General features: G+C 51.6%; 1 protein-coding gene across 1 annotated transcript in view; it reads right to left on the minus strand.

The window, feature by feature from the left end:
- Ksr2 (kinase suppressor of ras 2) overlaps positions 1–15,204 on the minus strand; it is a 350,333-nt gene that overhangs the window by 66,947 nt on the left and 268,182 nt on the right. Inside the window, exons 8-9 of the mRNA XM_021729336.3 lie at positions 6,682–6,749; positions 3,815–3,939 (exon numbers count right to left, since the gene is read on the minus strand). Of these exons, the coding sequence (XP_021585011.1) occupies positions 3,815–3,939; positions 6,682–6,749 (193 nt within the window). The remainder of the gene's footprint in view (positions 1–3,814; positions 3,940–6,681; positions 6,750–15,204) is intronic.

The following is a 15,204-nucleotide window of genomic DNA, read 5'->3' on the forward strand; positions in this document are numbered from 1 at the left end:
TGGCCTAGGCAGGTCTCTGTCCCTAGCAAGCCACCATGCAGCCCCTTCAAACAACCTGACCACAGTGAGACAGCTCCAGCCTCCACCACCACTGCAGATGGCATCTTTGATGGCTTGAGGCAGAGGGACAAGGTAGATTGGTGCTGGCTGATGCGCTTGCTATTGCTTCTCCTCCATTGTCCTTCAGTTCCTCCATCATCTCCTCTTCTTCTATCTCCTTTATCCTCCTCCAACCTTCCCCATCTCCTCCATCCTTCTCATCTCCTCCATCCTTCTCATTTCCTCCATCCTTCTCCATCTCCTCCATCTTTTCTCATCTCCTCCATCTCCTATATCTTTCCCCATCTCCTACATCCTTCCCCATCTCCTCCATCCTTCTCATCTCCTCCATCCTTCTCCATCTCCTCCATCCTTCTCCATCTCCTCCATCCTTCCCCATCTCCTCCATCCTTCCCATCTCTCCATCCTTCCTCATCTCCTCCATCTCCTCCAATCTTCCCCATCTCCTCCATCCTTCCTCATCTCCTCCATCTCCTCCATCCTTCTCCATCTCCTCCATCCTTCCTCATTTCCTCCAATCTTCTCCATTTCCTCCAATCTTCTCCATCTCCTCCATCCTTCTCATCTCCTCCATCCTTCCCATCTCCTCCATCCTTCTCATTTCCTCCATCCTTCCTCATCTCCTCCATCTCCTCCATCCTTCTCCATCTCCTCCATCCTTCTCCATCTCCTCCATCCTTCTCATCTCCTCCATCCTTCTCATATCCTCCAGTCTTCCCCATCTCCTACATCCTTCCCATCTCCTCCATCCTTCCTCATTCTTCGACATCTCAATTCCTCGTCCTTTTCCATCTCCTCCAGCACTTCCTCTTCTTTCTCCTTTCCTCCTTCTCCTTCCTTTTCTCTTCCTCTTCCTCCTCCTGCCTTATTCCTCTCCTCTTTCTCTACTTCTTCATTTTCTTCCTCCCTCCCCTTCCTTCTCCCCATTTCTTTTGTTACTCTTCCTCATCCTCCTCTGTCTTCATCATCCAGCCACTTCCATGCCCTGGGTACCTGAGTTGGACTCACTCCTTTATCATATGCACATCTAATTTCCCCTACAACCCACTAATAACTCCCATTGTATGCCCATTTTACAGAGGGGACAGACCTTGAAATGGCCTGCCCATGGTCACATAGAAAGTTAAAGGGCTGAGCTGTGAGCCTGGGTTTTCTGACTCCAAAATCCACATTCTCACCTCTGCACTAGGTGAAGGAGCAAGGCCTCTGTGATCCTGGATGGACTGAGCCACACAGAAGAAACCAAGAGTAATAAAAAGGAAACCTTCAGACCAAATTGGCCCGAGAATTTATTACACTAACCACATGATTAGCTGACAAAAAGCATCTGCACAAAGCCAGGGAGAAGAGGAAGGGGTGCTGTGTGGGTGGGGGGTAACCCAGCCTTGTCACAGGTCCTGTCTACCTTCATGTCAAAGCTGCCTCTTAAACAGAGGTTAATCTATTTCATTTATCAAATTCTTCTGCTGGAAGACAAGTAGGATAATGTCACAGTCACTGATCTGTGTGACCTGAGCTTTGTCCCTTTGGACACCAAGAGGCTCCAGTGCCTTTGAGGCCAGGGGACAATATCTTGAGATAGCTCCTCCTCCTCAAGATATCACATGAGGAAAAATGGCCTAAGAGATGTGTGATTCCTTCTTTTAGAGACCTATATTTTCTGCTTATTTATTTATTCATTCTGCAGTGCCGGGTGGGAGCAGGGCTTCATGCATGTCAGGAGAGAGCTCACCACTGAGCTGCACCCCATCTTGGAGACCTATCATCTTTTGAAAATGACAAAGGAAAAGGGGATCCAGCCTGGCATTTTGATTGAGGGCCTCAGGACTTAAGCTGGTCGTCCTAGCTAGAATTTCCTGGGCACTTTATGCCAGCAACTGTATCAAGTGTATTTAAACATCAACTATTTCACTTCACCTCCACAATAATTCTGAGACTGGTGCTCTTAGTGCATATCCAGGGCATTTTAAAACATGGATACAAATCTTTATAAGCTTGGACTGTTCCATCCAGAGTTTGGCTCTCTGTCTCCTTCCCTTGAACCTGAACAGACTTGGACTGCTTCTATGAGTAAAGCACAACAGAAGTGACACTTCCAGAGTCCCTCCTTACTTGCTAATTTGGCTGTTCTTCAAGCTATGAGCTGCCATAGAGGAGGCACAACCGCCTGGAAGCAGCCATATTGGGAGGAAGCCCAAGCCACAAATCAGGTCCACACGCGAGTATGATACTCAATCTCTCCGCTGAGCCCAGACTTTGACTTCTCCAGCCAGGCACCAGACATGTGAGTAAAGAAACCTCCAGCTCATATCAGAGGTCAGCAAACTTTTTCTGTAAAGAACCTGACAGTAAATATGTCAGGCTTCACAGTCCACACCATTCCTGGCATGACCTCTTAACTCTGTGATTGCAGTAGTACCAAGGCAGTCACAGACAATCTAAGGGTGGCTATGTTCCAATATGATTTATTAAAACGTCAGATGGTGGGCTAGACTTGACCTGTGGGCTATAATGTGCCAATACAGGAGTTTTCTCAGTTGAATCCCTGGACATCACAGAGCAAAGACACTCTTGTCCCTTTATGGTCTATCCCAGCTCCAAACCCACAGATTCGGAGCATCATACCAAAATGCTATTATAAACTAAGATTGGGATAGTTTGCAGGGCAACTGCGATAAAGGAACCACCCCCATTTCACACATAGAAAAACTGCAAACCAGAGTCTTTAAATTACTTGTCCAAACTTTCACAGCCAGTGGGTCAAGGAAGCCAAGGCTGGATGCCAGGTTTTCCTGACTCTAGAGGCCGAGGTCACTTATCTGCTAGATGGATGTCACAAGGAGCCAGATGGTGAATGGCTCTGAGATCTAGGAGTAAAAACTGTGGATGAGAGTGTGAGAGCAAACAGACATCTGGGTTTGGCGGGGAAGCATGGAGGGAGAGATCAGAGATGGGGGAGGGACCCAATTCTGCAGGGATTTGCGGGCTGCAGTGGAGAATCTGATTTGTTTTCTGAAAGCCATAGAAAGCCATTGGATGGCATTTCAGCACAGAGTGACAAGGTTCCAATTGCATGAAGAATCACTCTGGCTGCTGTGTGGACTGGGGAGGGGCCATCCCTCTCTAGCCTTCCTGAGAAGCCAGACCGGAAGGTCCACCGCCATCCAGATGCTCAGCCAGGACCTGACTCAAACCCATGACCTCCCCGTCTCCAGGCTGCTTCGCTCTTTACCCACTTCAAACACAAGGCAGGAAGGGAAAGGGTCCAGAGGGGCCTCCTGTAGAGGGAAAGCCAGCAAACTGGCCACCGCTCACAGCTCAGGGCCCCTACAGATCTCTGCCCACGGGTCTCCACCAGAAGCTGAGGACCAGATGCCCTGCCCTTAGTCCAACAGATGCTCAGAAAGCCAGGAACCATCTGTGCAGCTCATCCGGGCAGATGGGGAGACGTCTCTCGGAGCAGAACAGGCAGGATCTGAGCCGCCGGGGAAGCTCCCTGGTGGCTTCTGTTCCCATGCCTGGTGTCCCATCCCTGCACACGCATGCATCCGGTTCCCTGCGTCCTCTCTTTAAATTAGACAGACTCCTGGCTCATACGTCTCTGCGGATTGCTGGATGCCCCCCCACCCAAGCCCTAGCGCCCACACGGGCTGCCAGGTGAGCGCTGCACTCCCGGGTCAACCTGCCCTCTCTCCCGCCCACCACCTGGTAGTGCCAGCCCCACATGCCCCTCCCAGCCGATGCCCAGCCTCACCTTGTTGATTTTGTTGGTTTTGGGGAGAGTCTGACTGATGTGCAGGTCCGAATACCGAGGTGGCTTCCGTACAGGGTTGTTGATGTCACACGGGACCGACTCTGTCCGGACCAACCTTGCCGGATCCGTAGGGGTAAAAGCAATGATTTGAGAGTTTAAGTATCACTTTGGTTTTGATCAGGCCCGGAGAGCAGAGTTGAGAACCCACTTCGAGGACCCGCCCCAACCGTGGAAGTGACAGTCACTGTGATCAGATCCGGGTGCTCTCTGAGGTTCCTCAACTTTTTGTATTGTCAATTCATGACTCTTGGCAATAAAAAATGATTATCAAAACCCCCCACCCGCACCACCACTGTTTCATATTGACACTCATCTCAGAATTGAACCTCACTTAAAATACAAGAAGGTCCCGATTTCTCGGGGCCGATGATTCACAGACAAGCTCATGAGACCGCCGTCCCTGCATTCTTGACCATTGTGTTAGGATCACCTTTTGTTACTTTCTGGATTTAGCAGGACTAAGCAGCCTGTTGCACGTCCACCCTTTGTTCTAGTAACCATGGAACCCTAAAAGAAAGACTCAGCTCGCCCAGCACCCCTTGGGATCACGCCCAAAGCCACACAGGAAGCTGAGCATACAAGCAATGCTCAATAAATGCGTCTGACTCCAGATCACATCATCAGTCCCCGCTCCCCTTTGGTGAGGGACAACAGGGAGAAGCGGAGAATGAGAACCGGATGATGCCTGGCAGTGGCTCTCTGTTAGATGCGAAGGCGCCAGGGCTGGTGGGGGAGGGGAGCGGGTGGAGAAGTTAAAGCCTTGCACTGACCCAGGGATGTAATTTCTCTGCTCAGCCTGAGCTGTCATCACCATGGAAACAGACTATTTTCTACTTCCCCCCAACAGTGGGGAGAAGGAAGAAACTGGCCGACTTCTGGAAAGTTCAGTTTGCTTGTGCCTGTGGTCTTGGAACACAAGGGGCATGACAGTGAAGGTGGGTGGGAGGGAGCCTTTCTCCAAATGCCAGCCTCTGAGTGCAGGTCACCTTCCAGCAGGTTGGGTCTCGCCTCGTGGAGTCCGTGGGGCTCCAGCAGGACCCACCATGCAGAGGAATTGGGTGGGCGGAGAATTCCCCAAGGAAGCTGACCCCCACGCCCAGGAGCTCAGGGGCTGTGAGGATTCAGGTTTCAAAATAGCCTCACTGAGTGCACCCAGTTACTCCAGGAACAGATGGTTCTTAATTAAGGATGCGGGGAGGGGAAGGAGAAGAAAGTTCAATTCTGTTCCTTTGCTTCTCTCTTCCAGGAGATCAATGTTGCAAAGATCATCAAAAACCAACTGCCTGTTGGCATCGAGACTGCTTTGGGTAGCAATTTGCCTCCTTCTTTAAGTTTCCCTTGGATTTCTTCTAAAATTAGGCAGCTTCCCCTGAGCATGCTCTAACCAAGGCCAGGGATATGGGAGAATGAGGAGGAAAGATCCGATTAGCAGCTTGCTGTACCTGAAAGTCGCTTCCTGGTGGCTCTAAGGTGCTGCTCAGTGTCTACATGGGGTGGTGGCAGAGATGCAGCCAGAAAGAATTTTAAATATTTAATGAGTTGCTAACAGTTACAAACAAGAATACGGCCCATAAAACCTCTCTCTCTGGGCTTTGGTTTGAAACATCTAAGGCGTTGGCAATACAGGTCTGCACTGTGCTGGAGTGGCCAGGCTCCAGACAGCACGCACCCACGCTTTCCAGCTGCCATGGCCCCATGTGGCTGGCTCCTCTCCTCTCGTGTAGGATGCTGGCTTGGCCCTCACATGCCTCCAAGTTTGCATACAACTCCTGTTTGTGAGCAACGCTTTTCAACTTTAAAGGACACGGAAAAGCCTTCCAAATACTATTGCAAATGTGGATTCTGATTCAGCAGGTGTGGGGTGGGGCCAGAAATGGTGCATTTCTAAAATGCTCCCAGGTGATCCCAGGCTGCTGGTCCGTGGACTGTGCTGTGAATGGCAAGGGTTTGGACCACGAAGCCCAGGAGAAGTTTCTGCAGTGAGGAAAATGCTCCAATCTGCCCCATCCAATATGGCAGCCACATGGGGCTGCAGAGCTCTTGAAGTGTGGTTGGTGGGGACTGAGTAATTAAATTCGTATTTTAATGTCATTTTAGTTAATCTAAACTTAAATAGTCAGATGTGGTTGGGAGCTACATTGTTGGTCAGCACAGGCCTAGACAGTCCCCCAGGGATGAACTGCAATATGGATGATGGAGTCTGAGGATAAGGACTCCAAAGGGCAAGAATCGGGGCGGGGAACGGAGTTTAAAAACTGGACTAGCAGGCTTTGCAAAGAGTTGGCCCCTATCGAGTCCTTGGCAGGCAGGGGAAATGCCTTTTCTTCCAGCTAAATGGGTCTTGCTTTTGCAACACTGAAAGGCTGGTAATAACCTTCTGGTCTGGTCAGATTGGCCCCAGAGAGTGACATACAGATGGCCCAAACCAACAGATCGGAGTCACACCCCTCCTCAGGCACACTCCTGCAAGGCCAAAGGATTGAGTGTGGAGAGCACCTCACGGGCAAACCCTCGGCCAGCACTGTTTCCAGGAGGGAAGGAAGAGCAACAGAATTGGGGAAGGAGAAGAGAGCAGAAATTATGGGAGGTGGGGGGAGGGGTGGTGAACCCGTGGGCTGAATATCAGAGGGACCGGGATAAAAGCAAGGAACAGGGAGGACAGACCTACAGCATGGATAAAGGACACAGCTGTCAGGAAGAAGATGCCCAGGAAGCAGAAGGTGTCTGGAATCATGCCAGGTGGGGTGGCTATTTTGGATGGTCTGCAGGAGCACCCCCACCCAGGGCAGCGAGGGTTAGATACTTACCACCCCGGTGGATGATGAGGAGGTGACAGGGCGGGGCTTCTTTGGTGCATTTGTTGTGGCACTTTAACCTGAGAAAAAAGAGAGAAAGAGAGATGGGTGGATGACTGGGCAGGTGAACTGATGGACAGGATGGAGGAGTGAGTGGATTAGTGGAAGGATGGACAGATGGATGGAGGAATGTGTGGGTGAGTGTATGGATGGGTGAGTGGGTAGATAGATGGAGGAGTGGAGGGAGAGGTGAAGAGATGAAGGGAGGGATGAATGGATGAGTGGATGAATGGCTAATTGGAAGGATGAATGGATGGATGTATGGATGAGTGGATGGGTAGATAGGTGGATTGGTGGATAAATGGGTGGATGGATGAATGAGTAGAGGGATGAGTGGATGAATAGATAGGTGGATGGATGGATGGATGGATGGATGAGTGAACTGACAGGTAGATGGACGAGTAGATAGATAGGTGTATGGAGAGAATGGTGGGTGGATGGATGGATGGATGGACAGATGGATGAATGGATAGATGGGTGGGTGGATGGATGGATGAGTAGATAGATGGATAAATTGGTGGGTGGGTAGGTGGGTGGATGGATGGATGGATGAGTAGATGGATACATAGGTGGATGGATGCATGGATGGATGATTGAACTGATAGATGGATGGATGAATGGATGAATGGATGATATGTGGATGGGTGGATAGATGGGTGGATGGTTGAATGGATGGATAAGTGGATGGATAGATAGGAGTGTGGATAGATAGATGGGTGGGTGGGTGGATAGATGGATGGATGAGTGAACTGACATAGGTGGATAGATGAGTAGATGGATAGATAGGTGAATGGATAGATTGGTGGGTGGAAGGATGGATGGATGGATGGATGGACAGATGAATAGATAAGTAGATGGATGAATGTATAGATAAGTGGATGGATGGATGGATGAGTAGATAGATGGATAAATGGGTGGATGGATGGATGGATGAGTAGATGGGTAGACAGTGGATAATTGAACTGATAGGTGGATGGATGAATGGATGAATAGATATGTGGATGGGTGGATAGGTAGGTGGATGGTTGAATGGATGGATAGTGGATAGATAGGTGTGTGGATAGATATATTGGTAGATATGTGGATGGGTGGATAGGTAGGTGGATGGTTGAATGGATGGATAGTGGATAGATAGGTGTGTGGATAGATAGATTGGTAGATAGATGGATGGATGGATGGGTGGATGGATAGATAGGTGTGTGGATAGATAGATGGGTAGATGGATGGATGGATGGATAGATGGATGGATGAGCAGATGGATAGATAGGTAGGTAGGTAGGTAGATGGGTGGGTAGATGGATGGATAGATGAGTAGATGGATGAGTGGATTGATAGATGTATGTATATATGTATGTATGGATGGATGGATGGATGAGTGAACTGATAGGTAGATGGATGAATGGATGGATAAATAGGTGGATGGATGTATGAATGGAAGAATGGGTAGATGGGCAGATGGTGGGTGTGTGGATGAATGGAGTGGATGAATGAAAAGGTGCCTCAGTGGTCTGGAGACTCTGGACACTGGTTAGATGTTAGATGGGACAGGGCAGCTACTACAAAGACTGGAACCCAGATAATTAACTGTGGAGAGAGGCTGCTACCTCCTCACTCTCTCAGCTCCATCCGAGTGGTCTAGTAGTGGATAGCAATTGTTCCATCCCAGTTCCCTTGTAGAGTTGGTGCATTGAAGCACACCCTGTCCCGTTAGTCAGTACTTACAGTGTTGGCATTGCCATTCTAATGACCATGTGCCATTTACTTGAAGCCTCATTTTCCAGTCACTGTACTAAACACTCATTTGATCTCCATAACAACGTTAAGAAATGGGTATTTTTTTTTTAACATTCTCACGTTCAAGGTGGAAAACTTGGGTTAACCGGATTTGACCTGGCAGTAAACCTGAGTCAGTTGTCCCAAAGTGGGCTGTCACTCATCCTGAAGGCTCAAGCTGTAGGAGACTTGAAACCGGAGCTTCCAATCAGGGTGAGATTAGCAGCAGGTACGGAGAGGTCTTAATCTGAAGAGTTTAGAATCAAAATCCCTTCTTTGAGACGAGCCTATGATGTCACCTTACTTTCTCCCTACAGTAGCCTGAATTTGCCAGGACAATAGAGATGCCAGGTTCCTGCAGGCAACTTCATGCCCCCCCTCGGATTCCCTCATCGTGCTCAGAACCCTGACTTCCCAGAGCCCGTGGCTTCCCCGGATGACCGCCCTCAGGCTGCCTAGAGGGTCGGGTTCAACACAGCACCTCACAGATAGCATGCAGACAAGTGGGAACTCGGGATCTGCCTTCTCCTCTCTTCCCCTCTTGGCATTCGATCGCTCTCTTCCACAGGATGGTCTGAATATCCAGACAGAGACTTGACATTGGAGCTAGCTCCGTGGTTCTCAAAGTGGAGTTCCCTGCCCGGCAGCATCAGTACCTTCTAGGAACTTCTCTGGGCCCCAACCCCCAGGTGGGCTGAGTCAGCACCTCGGAGGCAAGGCTCCAGGGAGCACCGCTCTGCAGCGAGCAAGCCTCAGGTGGCCTGAGCCACGCCCGGGACAGAAGCCCTGAGCTGACCGAGTGGGATGTCTGGGTCCAGGTTTTTCTTGTGATCCGTCTTCATGGCTCTGGGGAGGACCCCGAGTTCCTGTGATGTGGGGAGGAGCACGGGCAGCCGGGGCAGCAGTGAGGGTGTCGGCACCTCCCTGCATAAGCAGTGAATGACTGTCTGGAGTGAGAGACATGTCACCTACCCTGATCCGAAGCCCACACATTGTATCCATGTGTGAAATGGCACCCTGAACCTCCAACCTGGGTTCAAGAGCTGTTAAAGATCTATTAAGGGCTGGGGCTGGGGCTCAGTGGTAAGAGCACCTGCCGACCACGTGTGAGGGCCTGGGTTCGATCCTCAGCACCACATAAAAATAAATAAATAAAATAAAGGCGTTGCGTCCAACTACAACTAAAAAATATATATTTTTAAATATTTAAAAATAATAGCAGGGCTGCTAGGTAAATAAGAAAAATCATGACAGAGTGTTGAACAAATGAATCAACAGGACTGGGAAACGTTGACCCAGAACATTTGAGATCTTCAGAATCAGGTGACCGCTCCTGGCGTTAGAAAGTCTGAGCCAGCTGAGAACCACGGAAACAAGCACCTTGTTGGTGATAAGTGTCATCAAGCCTGTGGGCACCTGGGAAAGATCAAGAGCTGACACTGAGGTGCAAGAGTGATGTTCTGGGTGCTTTACGTAATCTACGTCGTCCCCATGGACAGCCCCAGGAAGGAGCAACGACGGGTGTCCCCATTTTACAGAGTGAAAAACCGAGGCTCAGCAGGTTTGGGAGACTTGCTCAAGGCCTAACATCCTGCGAGCAGAAGGAGTCTTGAGTCCTGCTCTGAACCTCGAGGCTAGATGCCTCCAAAACTTGGACAACTCCTACTTCACCATGGGGCAGGACGGCTGAAGAGGAAGGATCTGGGAGACAGAACGTACTTACTCAAAATGCTCTTCTTGAGACAAGCCTACGATGTCATCTCACTGTGCCCTGTAGGGGTAACAAAGATCCCAACTTATGCGGCCTGGCTTCCCTCTTTCTTTTCTAAGGACCCTGCACCCCCAGAGCCCTGGGGAAGGTCTCAGCTCCCTGGGGATAACAAGTGTCACATCACAACCCTGACGCAGAGCTCTGCTAAGGTGGGGAGAGCCTTTCATTCATTCCTTGAACAAATGCTGGCTGGGGCCCCAGCATGCCCAGGAAAGGCGACACGCGTAGTGAAGAATGCAAAGGAAGCTCTGCGTTTGTGGGGAGGGCAACAGAGGAAGTCACTGCGGGGGTGACAAGAGGGTGACACAGAGATACAGGGAAATGGAATGGGGACCCAAGGGATGGGGACAGGGTCCCTAGGCAAGAGTCACCTGAGAGTGTTTCTCCCAAGAGGCACACTGGAGTTAGGGGACAAGAAAGAGCCTTGGGGGGTTCAGGGGTCAGAGGTTAAGGGTCACCCAGGCCAAGTGCAGGAGAACAGACCGGGTGGAGCCAACCTGAGAAGGGAGGTGGGCGGGGCCCAAAGCCGAGCAAGGAGCCCACATCTGATTCCACAGGTACCAGGAACCCCGGGAGGGTCCGGAGCACTGTGACCCAGCCACACAGGTTTGGGAAGCCCTGAGCTGGGGAATCTGTGGATGCCACCCGGAGTCCATCCAAGGAGTGTCTGCACTCAAAATAGCTAGACTCCACCCTGGAAGCTTCCAGAAAGAAAATTCTTCCTTCCTGCCACCTCCACCCGGGAGTCTTTCTAACCAGCCCGGCTGGAAGGGTGATTGGCAGATGCAGAGAAGCCCTCTGCCATGGGGACAAGTGACTGCACCTAACCTTGGAACCACTGCCAGACCAGAACAGGACAGGCAGGCCCTCCATGACCTGGGTCTGCCCTCTACCCCCTCGCCCGGCCTCCTCCCCTCAGTCTCTTACTGCGTGTGTCTTGCAGAAATGGAAAAGCCCTCCCTCCGCCCCCCATGGGCCAAAGGGAGCGGACCCGGAACACTTTCCCTTCCAGCCAGGGGGTTCAGGGCGGCACGGGGCCTGGGAACCAGCCCTGCTCCTGCGGGGACCCAGGGACGTGTCTCTGTGCCCAGGGAGACACTGGAACCACACCTGGGGGCTCTGAAGTGAGGAACTGGGGCTGCACACCCAGGCTCTGCTGGTGGGCGGGATGAGCCTGTGATGAAGTGCCCTGGCCCCTGGAGGGAGGGTCCGAGGGACCGAAGCCAGGCTCTGGGCCAGGCAGGCAGGGTCCCACTTTTCCAGCTGGGGATGCACATCAGCCCCTTCAGGTTAGATCCCCCTTTTCACTGCCTAGGGAAGAAAGAGCATCCCGCACGGTTCTCAGAAGACCCACCTGCTGCCAAACTGCATTCCCAAGCCCACCTTCCAGGGTTCTCATGGGGAAAGTGTGTATGGGGGGGGAATTTGTGGCAGAATGCGTGAAGACCCCCACAGAGTCAAAGGAAGGGGCTCCTCTTCCCAGATGAGAGATGTCTGGAAGACTAAATCTTCTAGAAGACAGTGCTCCCTCCAGAGGGAAATGGGGTCAGGAGAGTCTACCAAACCCACCTCCGTTCAAATCCTGAGGCCTCCACTCCCTGGCTGGGACAACTTGGGCCAGGCCCTGACCCACTCTGAACCTCAGTTTCTTCCTCTGTGAAGTAGAGATAACCATCTCATCTTCCTCACAGGGTTGTAGAAAGGACCGATGTTAGGAAACCTAGGACAGACGCTTGGCTCGCTATAGGTGCTCAAGAAGTAGCAGCACCCTACCTTTAACTCCTCTACTCTCCCTCATTACTGCTGGTTTGTGCAGCAGCTCCTACAGCACAGCCCCAGACTCATTGCTGGAGGACTTTTTGTCTGGTTGGAAATTTGGGCTGCCTGGGGAACCCGGAGCCCTCACCAACCATGGTGGGAGTCGGTTGATGAACAGCCCAGTCTCCTCTACCTCGGGTGCCATGATGTCTGCTCGTGGTAAGACTAGACCCCGGCTGCCCGCAGCTGCGACCTGCTCTTCAGTGTACCCAGGACTGGCCGCCTTCTCTCCCCCTGCTTCCCTCCTGTACCCTCCCTGTGGTGTGACCTGGGACCACCTCTCAAACATGTGTCTTGGAGCCCTTGGCTTGGGTTCTAGGGGTCTGGATAAGACACCACGATTATTAAAAAAAAGATTCCCAGCACCAAAGTGACGCGTCCCATGGCTTGGCCATGCTACCTTCAGAAAGCGTGGAATCTTGGGCAGAATTTATTTAAAACTTTCATTGAAAATAGCTTTTTTTTTTTTTTTTAAACTTCCAAGGCTTAATAGGATAAGCTTCAATTATGGAGAGGAGCTGCTTGGTTGGAACATCTCATTGCCCCAAAGGAGCCGCTGGCTAAATGAGACATCGTCTCCAATGGAAAGTTAAACATGCAAATTCACCTTAAATATGCAAATTTTATCTTAACTATGCAAAACGGGGTCTCTCCCCATTCACATTAACCTGGTGCCTAATGCATGCTGCGGGGAGAGATGGAGGGAGGGAGGGGGAAAGAGAGAAAAAGGAAAGATGGACAGGAGGGACACTGTCCAATAGGGGTGACCTGGGGGGGGTCACAGTGTCTCAAAATTCTTGGGAAAATGACATCTATTTCGTATCAGTTGCTTGCCTCTTAGTGAAATGCAAACTATGACCCTCTCAACAGCCTTTTCCCTCTTCTCTCCAGAATGGGGCCGGAGGTAGGATTCGGCCGGAAGCAAACTGGATCACCATGGATCTTGCCCGGGAACCGTGGGGGACAAATGGCCCCTGTGATGAGAAGCTCTGCTGTTTTCTTAATAGTTTTGTCACAGCCCACAGTGGACACAGGCCTGGAGCCCAGCAAGGAGCCGGGATCAGGACACTCACCACGTGGAGGAGCGACAGGCCAACTCCTGCTGGGGAGAGCGTCTCATGGACTTCCAGTATGTTCTCCGGGGATGCTCACCGACTTACGGAAACTTCTGGGGGCGGCCGAATCCCCCATTTTCACTTTCTCTTATTCTATCCCAGCTCAATGGCAATAGCCCACCTGCCCTTCCTTACACAGTCCAAATGCAAATGCTTTCAAAAGCTGCCCTGAAACCCAGCTCAGGGGATAACAAGCACCAACATCAGCCCCGAGCTCTGTGCAGCCCACTGACCCTGGACCACAGTGCCGTCAGAGGTGGAGCCTGTTGTGCCCATCCCAAAGCCAAGAAGACTGAGGTCCAGGAAGCAGCCCAAGTCGCACTGGTGGTAAAGGGCAGAGGAGTAGAGACGATTCACTCATCCACACCCACAACAAGCATTGTTTGGTTCCTCCTCTGTGTTCAGTCCATCAGGACTTCTTTCTTCAAAGGTTTTACCATCCAGAAAGGAGCTCATGGTCTTGGGATATAAAGCCGTCCTCTGTGACTTCGAGCACGAACGTCTTTCCTTTCATGACACAGCTTGAAAACTGCCCCTCAGAAATGATCCTGGGGGGAGGTGAACCCCGTTTCCTTGTCTCTGTGACGGTGAGAACCACTTCCTCTCCAGAGGTTGCTGCTGAGACCTTCTTGACCAGTAAAGATTTCCTGAGCACTTACTAAGTGCCAAGCACTTGCTCGCCCTGGAGGTAGGCACCCTGAACACTCCCAACATGACTGTCCTGGTCCCCTCATGAGGTTGGCCTCATCCTGAGAGCTAGGGGACCCGGGGTCTCAACAGGCGGTGCACGCTGGGCAAGCGTTTTGGAAAGAGCCCCTGTGGCAGCCGAGGTACCGTCCCCCCTTATCTTTCCGGCTTTCTGCACCACTTTCCTTCCCAGGTCACTGCAGGCTTCTCACAGTGTCACTAAACCAGATCATGACCCCCTCCCAGCCAGGCAGTTTCCCTGCTCACCCCAACTAAGCATCTCGGTCTCATTTTGGCCTCCCTGCGGTTCTCAGTGGAGCGGATGCTTCTGGAAATGCGCTCAGAGCCGGGGACTGACACAGCCCTTCTCCCTCTGTCACCAGCTCGGTGGGGTCCAGCCCCTCCGCCTTAGGCTCCTGGAAAGAAACCTCTAGTAGGTGGATGAGCGCAGGGCGGTGGCGGGGAGTCAGGACCTACAAATCAGACTGGGAGCCAGGACCCTTCCTTCCAGGTGGGGCTCTGGAAGGGAGCCCACAGCTGGTTACCTGTTGGGCATGAATTCCTGCCGCCCTCCCCAGCCTCCCTGAAAGCACAGGAAGTGACCTCAGAGCCTCCTCGCCTCCCCGGACGGACCTGCAGATGCTCTCAGACTCTGTTCTGCATGTTGAGTTCCAGGGGAGGCAGGGTAGAAGCTGGCCTTAGTGGCTGTCCTAATGACCTGACTTTGGCTGGAAGTGGTTTAGTGGGGCCTTGAATGGGAGGGGTCCACCTTTGAGGAACAGATTGGCCCACCAGAGACCCTGGGTCAGTCATTGACATTTTTTTCTTCTTTTGGTACTGGGGATTGAACCCAGGGGCACCTAACCACTGAGACACACCCCCAGCCCTCTTTTAATATTTTATTTAGAGTCAGGGTCTCACTGAGTTGCTTAGCGCCTCCCTTTGGCTGAGGCTGGCTTTGAACTCACCATCCTCCTGCCTCAGCCTCCCGAGCTGCCGGGATCACAGGTGTGCACCCCCACACGGGGCCAATCATTAACTTCTGAAGGCTTATTTTTCCTTGTCTATAAAATGGGGATAATCACAGACCCCCACTTGGATTGTTGCAAGGGTCACCCGGGATTCTGCCTGCGATGTGTTTGGCAAACATCTGGAGCTTGGGGAGGCTTCGGGGCATAAAATCACCATGACCATCAACACGTCCAGTTCCCGCTTCAGCTCCGGGTGGAATCGCGATCCTCCCTCACATCCTATATTTGGACCCCCCCATTTTTTTCTTCTAATAGGTTCAGAACATGCATATACAGGACA

Source organism: Ictidomys tridecemlineatus, chromosome 2, assembly GCF_052094955.1.
Source record: "Ictidomys tridecemlineatus isolate mIctTri1 chromosome 2, mIctTri1.hap1, whole genome shotgun sequence".
Taxonomy (NCBI): domain Eukaryota; kingdom Metazoa; phylum Chordata; class Mammalia; order Rodentia; family Sciuridae; genus Ictidomys; species Ictidomys tridecemlineatus.